General features: G+C 39.6%; 1 protein-coding gene across 3 annotated transcripts; it reads left to right on the top strand.

Annotated features, from left to right (window-relative positions):
• The first annotated feature begins 721 nt into the window (after positions 1-721).
• LOC110981879 (sulfotransferase 1C2-like) lies at positions 722-6,494 on the top strand. Of its 3 annotated transcripts, none has more exons than XM_087138756.1 (6): positions 722-875; positions 1,614-1,744; positions 2,429-2,669; positions 3,338-3,432; positions 4,215-4,404; positions 4,806-6,494. In XM_087138756.1, exons 1-6 carry the CDS (start codon positions 722-724, stop codon positions 4,907-4,909), a joined length of 915 nt encoding a protein of 304 aa, XP_086994882.1. In that variant the 3' UTR covers positions 4,910-6,494. The 3 variants fall into 3 exon arrangements, with proteins under 3 accessions (XP_086994882.1, XP_086994880.1, XP_086994881.1); XM_087138754.1 differs by having other exon boundaries at positions 1,614-1,693; XM_087138755.1 differs by lacking the exon at positions 4,215-4,404.
• The last annotated feature ends 1,689 nt before the right edge of the window (positions 6,495-8,183 follow it).

Below are 8,183 nucleotides of genomic sequence, written 5' to 3' on the forward strand. Positions count from 1 at the left end.
GAGCCGACTTCCTTGTGCGCTTCTGAATGAAAGCAGCAGATGACATGATAAATTATACCTCAAAGCCTTAATTGCAATGCCATGTGATAAACATTTTCAGACAGTGAAGTATATTTTTCGATGTTCGTTTTGTGAAATGTAGGTTTTACCAAGTTCGTTTATATGAGATCAGTTTTTAAACATAGTATCTATTTATGGGGAGATTTCTTTACAGATATATTTTCTCATTTAGAAGCATGTCGCTGTTAACATGGAAAACATTTCCAACACTGAAGAAAATCCCCAGTTAGAAAGTCACCAGATTTATCTATATCAAATTTGCACTCTGAACTTTTAAATTAACTGTGACAAAAATCCGATTTCCAACCTCGTCCCCAATAATTTATTTCCTGGTCGGCTTCCAATAGCAACCATGGAAATGAAACTTTTTGTAATTATTTGAAAGAAAATCGATATCACGCCACAAAAATTGGACATTCTAGAGACCAGACGCTTCTTACTAAACGCTGATTGGAACCACCCCTCAGGCACCATACATGCACAGGTTTTGGATATGCAAGTGATGACAGGGCGAGACTGCAGGTAGCCGTTGGGGGCAATGCCCACCACCATGGGACGAGGTTGAGCCTTTAACTTTATTCAATTTGATTTGGCATTTACATGTTAAGTAATTTTGACATGTACAACAAAGGATGTCTTCTTTCTCCCAGTGGTGGCTCGGATGAAGGTAAAACTGGAAGATATCCGCATTCTCGAGACCTACGAGTATGAAGGAGTTACACTTGCCTTGGACACTTTCAAGAGTACCATGGACGATTTGAAGACATTTGAGATTCGAGAAGATGATGTATTCATTGTAACCTTCCCCAAAGCAGGTGGGCTGGGGCTAGGGCTGGCCCGACATTCTTGATTAAGTTAACTGTTGCCTTTTTATACCGGTTGGTAAGGCCTGCACCAAACAACATCAATTATTATTCCTTCTGTTGTCATCAAACTATCCTGACAAATTAAATATATGTTAAAAGGACACTTTAAATAAATATATTTTCTTCATTTTGGAAAAAATAATTTTGGCATCTATTTCAGACACACCACGGCTTACTACTTATACTTTATATTTTTCAGTGAAAAGTAATATTCTTATTATGCCCCCTATATCCATTTGGAAAATAAATGCTATGAAACAGGAATAAATAAGAAAAATAACCACATCTAGTACCTAACGGTAGTGCATTGACTTCATTGGAACTGGCTTTTGCAGTTTTGTCAAAATTAGCAGATCGAAACACCACCTTTTGGTTGGTTTTTTATTTTACAGCGAATTCGTTCATTATTATTTTGTCTCATTAATTTTCAAGAGCACTGTATTTTCATTTAGTATTTGGTAGTACCTGTATTATTGTCTGCTGTTCTAATAGGTGCATGGGATTTTTAACCATTTTGGAGTAATTCTTTCATTTTCCTACTGACGGCCAACCATATTTTTAGCAGGTGGGGAAAATTATGACTGTGAAGTCAAAAGAACAGACCCTATCAAGTTTACCGACAGCCTGTGAGTATCTGGTGCAACGTCTTTTCTGTTTCAGGGTGATTTTTCCTTTTCTGTTTATCAGGTACCACGTGGATGCAGGAGATCATGTCTGCCGTCCTCCATGATGGAGACATCGAGAAACTCAACCAGCTGCACACGATGGTGAGGGTGCCTTACTTGGAGATGACACATGGGGCTATCGCACACGACGATGTAAGCTAGACCCTCGAATTGCTCCACCAGTGATATGAGGGGTTATTGTGGGTGTAGTGGGGTCTATATACATGTATTAGCTCTGAGCACAATCAAGGGATGGAGCTTATCAAGCTGATGCCGTGTGCGAAATACTTTGGTTTTGGTGTGAACGGAAATTCTGCCCACCGGAAATTCTGCCACGCCCCCAATAAATGTTCGCCTGGTTTGTCTAGACATGCCCCAGAGAATTCGTCCCATGGCTAGTCAGCATATTAATGAGAAAAATCCCACTGTGGGACAAAATCCCGTATAACATGGACATGTTTTCCTGGGAAAACATGTTGTATACAGGGGAAATACTAGTCTGTAACGTGGCCTGGAAAGACAAGACGAGGCGAGTTGAGACCAAGACCAAATCAAACCAAACCAGCAACGCACTTGTAAAAGCCGTCAAGCCTTCCAGCCAATTACAAAAAGCTAAAAATGTCCCTGTGCCCCCCCCCATCTTGTATACTTGCTCACTTCTTCGGAGCAAAGCATTTTTGCGTAATTCCACAGTTTCATAGCATTCGCCTGTGGGAACAGGTGACGTAGCCACGTGGTGCTATTAATGTTCCAAGTTAGCTATTTTTCACCTAATCTTTTCAAAATAAACATTAATATGTATTAGTATTGCTGTTTGTACACCTTCATACCTTATAGATCCCACGCACCCACAAACGTTTGGAAAAGATGCCTCGAGGTTCTCCCCGCCACATCAAGTCCCACCTCCCGGGCCAACTTTTGCCCCCTCAGGTGTGGGAGAAGAAGGTCAAGATCGTTTACGTCATCAGGAACCCCAAGGATGTGGTGGTCAGCTTTTTCCATCACATCTCTTGGACACTTCCGGCGGATCGGCCATTTCTGTTCGACGACTTTTTTGACACCTTCATCAACGGCACCAGTAAGTTGTTTTCGACCTAATTCGTAAACGAAACAGATCAGTTGCAAGGAGGGTTGAGTTGGTTGATATGGGGCACAAAAGAAACTTTACAGATTATTTTTCATCTTGAACTAAGCAAGGATCTAAAACCAAATTTTTTTTGGGGGGGGGACTCATTTAAGGCAGGGAAAAATTTTGGATTTGCTATTCTGGCGTTCAGTCCACATTTTTTGACTTTCGTAATGTTTTTGTAATGAAAGTGACTTGAAACAGAGCGAAAAATCAGTTTCCTATCGTTTTATTTACAAAAAGGCTCTTTTTTTAGGGAGGGGCACGTTCTCCGTTGGTCTTTCTGAGATACGCCCTTGGAATTGTATTATGTCAAGCGATTGCTAAAGATAGTTAAAACAAGCCTTGATTATCCCAAGACCATCTCCCTTCCTCTTGATGTGCATAACATGACACTCCATTTTAAAAACGGTGAGGTATACAGTATTTTTAAATAAGAATTTGCACCTACAGTAATGACCCGAGTATGCTGAGTCACCAACAAATTAATTAGGAAGGAGATGCAATATCAAGTATGATATCGAGATATTTCCGTCCAGGATTGTTCCAGGGTCTTGCTTTGGTATTTTTGCTGAAGTCGTATTATGAACTTGTTAAATGTCATCTTATTTTTGCACAAGATCCGTACGGTAAGTGGTGGGAACACTACCTGTACTTCTGGGAGCGGCGTAACGAGGACAACATTCTATTTCTACGATTCGAGGATGCAAAGAAGGTATGAAACTCACAACACCCTAATCTTTAAAGAGAACACTATAACTTCTGGAAAACTATATACACGACCAAAATTTGCGGATAGGTCACACTTGGTTACTGGCAAAAATGTTCACTTTCCACAACCTTTTAATAAGTGAAAGATTGGTGATCGTTGGTTCAGTAATATTTATTACTCTGTGCTTTCATGGACTATGGAGATTTTCCAATGATAGCTTTACTTTATCTAGATCACCAACATGTAGAGAGAAAGTTAATTAGAACTTCTGGAAAACTATATACGCGACCAAAATTTGCGAATAGGTCACACTTGGTTACTGACAAAAACGCACATTTTCCACTACATTTCAAAATGGGAAAGAATGGTGATCGTTGGTGCAGTTGTAATATTTATTACTCCAGTGCTTTCATGAATTGGGGTGTGTGAGATTTTCCAATGATTGCTTTCCTTTATCTTGCTTACCAACATGTAGGCAAAAGCTATGACCGTGGAGTAAAGTCTCGTAATTAAAGAAGATCATACAAAGTGAAACTTATGTCGATAAGTTTTTTAGAAGGGAAATCTAAGTGTCTGACCATTTCATCACACACCTTGTGGAAACAGAACTGCATTATCGAAGACAGCACGAGGCCATCGTTTCATTTTTAGTGTACTGTAAGCACATTCATCACGTGAGTGCTTTGAATCCAGTTTGGCTGGGGGTTGCCGGCTATCGATGCCGTCCAAAATATTGCTTACATAGCTCCCATCACCTGGATTCATGTTTATCATCTATACATTAGGATCTCCGTGGTATCGTGAAGCGAATCAGCGCGTTTTTGGGCAAAGCGTTACCGGATGACGTCATCGATGCCATCACTGACCACTGCACCTTTGAGAACATGAAGAAGAACCCAATGACCAATCCGGACACTATCACCAAGATAATCCATGGAGGCAAGATGCCCGAGGGGAAATCGTTTATGAGAGCAGGTAAATCTCCTTGCTAAAATATGCCTCAGATGTGACGCCTGGGTGCTGCAAGCGTAATATCCAGGTAAAGGTCATGTGCTTGAGCGTAATTTGGTTATGGATCAGGTTGTCCGAATTTTCAAACAAGACACTGAAGAGTGCTATCAAAATTTGCATTCAAGGTATATGGATTGTTTGTTTTCTGCAAGAAAATTTGAGTTATATTGATGATGCGTAGAATGGGGTCGAGCCTGAGCAATACGTTTCTGAAACAGCTTCATTTTAGATATGAAAAATTCGACAAAATCTTGCCTTACTATATGAAACGGTCGATATATGAAATGTAGTATTTGTCATACACCCTAATGCTAGAATGTATGGAGTTACTTGTCTTATAATCTTCTCTTTTGGGTTTTATTTAGGGAAGGTTGGCAGTTGGAAGTCGAAGCTGTCTGACTCTCAAAGCGAGGCCTTGGATTCTCTTTGCAAGGAGAAATTGGCGGGAACAGGGCTTTCGTTCGAATGAGGGACCGATCATCACATTAGAGGAATGGGAATTTTAATGATTAATAAATGCTCTGGCTTTAAGAAACTTTGTGGACAGTTAGTTGTTCAAAGGGGAATGTTTAGTATACATGTACATTAAACCCTACTAAACGACTGCAGTCTTTTTTAATATCAAAGTATATCAACGATGACGAGATTCTCTGGCATTAGTTTTTAATGTGTACGCTCGAAAACGAAAACAGACAGTGGGGCATCCAGGTTTGATTGGGGAATTAGCAAAATCAGGATTTTATTCACAACTGTCAAGCACAAATTTCCTTTCTTTAAACTTACAAATATAGGAACATAATTATCCGCAAGGAACTCTCCCTACCCCGTACCCGCTGGACACGCCACTAGTAACAGGTGACATCGTCGGTGCATCGGGGTGGGATGCCAGCTTTTTGGAGGTGTGTCAAAAGTAATAGGGAAAGGCAAATTTGTGGACTTTTCTTTTCCCTTCCAATAAGTGTACAAAAAATACATAAAGAACATGATTTAGCTTCAGATCTAAGAAAGGCTATGAAAGGTTACATTACAGAAACTTTGATTCCTACCTTAAAAAATTACCTAGTTCTGGATCCGTTACCTCTTACACTTTAATTTGTTTTGATAGCTTTTACCTTTTATTGTCTTTTCTTACAATTTTTTAGAATCTCATATTTGATGTATTTGATATATATATATTTGATTTTCAGTGGTCCCTAGGGGGTTAGGGTTAAGTGTTTTGACGTCAATTTCTATGTACATTTGCCATTTTTATCATTTGTATCTCTCAAGACTGAAACTAAATAACAATGCGAACAGCGAGTAATCTTATGGACAAATTAATGTTTCCTGTCAAATTTTAATTCAAGTTTTTTAAGTTTAACAAAAAAAAATTGGGAAATGACTGCCTTTTGAAAAATACACGGTATGCACTTCCCCTTTTTTTTCAATTCAAAACTTGCTTACAGACTGGGAAGGTCAGTAATAGTCAGGTTTCCCAGTGTTTCCTACATGCTTTTGTAGTGGGCAAGACAGGCAAAAATATGAGTATAACCTTGCCGCTCCGAGGAGAAAGTCGGCGTGTTTCAAGTCTCTACCTGCAATCACGTGATAATTGGCCTCATGTCATCCGATCCTCTGAACAGAGCCATCATAGCTGGACTTGGTTTTTATTTTCCAACATCAAAATAAGTGGAAACAAGGCCAGTCATTTAGCCACTGATAACCAGTGCAACCACCAAACCAAGATCAAGGCATGAACCCAGAATCATAAACACTGTAGGTAGTATAAATTGAGCGCTCCTCCTGTCACCTTTGGATTGGTCAAAGAGGGAGTGTAGGTTCCTATTCAACTGGCTTGAAGCCCTACGAATGCTAAAATCCTGATTCTAGTTACTTTTAAAAGTGTCTTTTATTTTGCATTATTATTATTAATTTTTTGAGGGAGAGGCATCCAGAAAATGACTGAATGAATGATAAATTCACTTTCTACTCTGGCATTCTAAAATTGACTGAGCTAGTTTAGAAATTTAACAAGTAGAAATAAACTGTGTGTTGCTTGTGGTGTCAAATTTAAATTGCTTGGAAATTAATTTCGTTTGCTCCAACGTTGTGGTTTTGGTGGTTGGTCTTCTAAGAAATCATGTGCCACAAACATATCCAATTCGTCTGCTTGGAAACAAAATTCTTGCACACATGCACTTGTCATGGACACATTATTAATGGTAACGCTTTCCTCTGTCCATGACATCAATTTGAAGTTAAAAATGAGGCTGCCCCTGCTTCTTCGTGTAGTGGGCTGGGCCAGAGGCAATATGAAATGATCATGGCACCCACTCATACCACTAGGAAAAAAATGTTTGAGCTCAGTGTGGCATGTTGTCTTTGGGCATAAATACGCGGTAGGTTAAAGACCTTGATAAATCTTGAATCAAATGCAGAAACATTACTTCAACAAACTGACTTGATTGAATGAACTTGTTAACCGTGCAAATTCCAGAGTTTCAGTGATACATAAAGACCTCCAGGAACCTGCTGTGTGACCTGCACAGACCACTATGTTAGGGTCCCACATCAGATATTTTAGAAGTCGAAAATACACAATTACTCATGGTAAATTCTACAATTCATTTAACTTCTTTGTTTACTGCACTTTTGAACCAACAACTAAGTTAGACACAAAAAAATCAAGCGCGCATGTAACAAATGAAATGATTACAAATATCACCACTGATCAATGATGTTGATAAGTGTAACGTTTCCTCAGTTACGGTGCGTCAGCCCAAGTTCTACTGAGCGGCACTAGGCCTACTCCTTTCTCGAATTTTGTATTGGATTGGTCGTACTACCACTGCAAACTTTGCAAATGAGTTTTACTAATAAAGCCTAGTATTGACGCTCCACTCATACTTCCAGACCTCGATGTCACTAACTCCGTAATACTCCATAGTTAGTGACTTCGAGTTCTTGAGGTACTCCCATCCATTCAGTACGTGTACTTATGATGTAGGCTAGGCCTACGGTGTAGGCTATGTCAGCCCTATCGTCGTCACAACTGTTGTCGTAACTTGGGCAGCATATCGATTTGAAGAATTCTGTTTATGAAACTGACCTTAAATTCTCGACCTTCATCACGTCTAATGGCCACTAAACTTTTTTTTTCTGGTACCTGGTGGGTGGTGAAGTCCTCGGGAAAATATTGCTGGTGAACCGAGGAGTACGCCATCTTTAATTTTCGCGGGAGCAACCTCGCTTTGAATCAGTTAAGTGTTTTTATAAATTATGTGTATCAGGGTGCAGACCACTAATTCAAGTGAGAATTTCTGGCCAGCTCTTTAGCATTAGAAGTGCCCCCCCCCACAGTATCTTTTGAAAAAGGAGATTGTTTGGCCCCCAAAATGGTGAGATCGTGTAAATCGTTGCCAGGATCAACTCCCTGGGTCTTTGAGCTTTCATATGAGAGAAGAAGGGCTAAAAACTACGGTTGAAAAATGGTCCTAAGTGCCCCAGAAAGTTGCCACTTGAAAAATGGCTGCAATCAGACTTCGAAAAAAAATCACTTTTTTTTGGGGGGGGGTGATTTTGTTTTGTGGGAATAATTAAAAATGTAATTGGTTAACCCATAAAAAATTGAAAAGAAATTGAAAGATAAGTGACCAGACAAGAATTTCATTTGTGTTTCAGAAATCTTAGGGATGTTAGCGTGCATGCTATTGGGCCCTGAACGGTGCTGATTTTACACTGTTTTCAATGGGGCTTGAATTAGT

This window comes from Acanthaster planci, linkage group LG07 (assembly GCF_054643075.1).
Source record: "Acanthaster planci isolate LZ-2023a linkage group LG07, COTS_SCS, whole genome shotgun sequence".
NCBI lineage: Eukaryota > Metazoa > Echinodermata > Asteroidea > Valvatida > Acanthasteridae > Acanthaster > Acanthaster planci.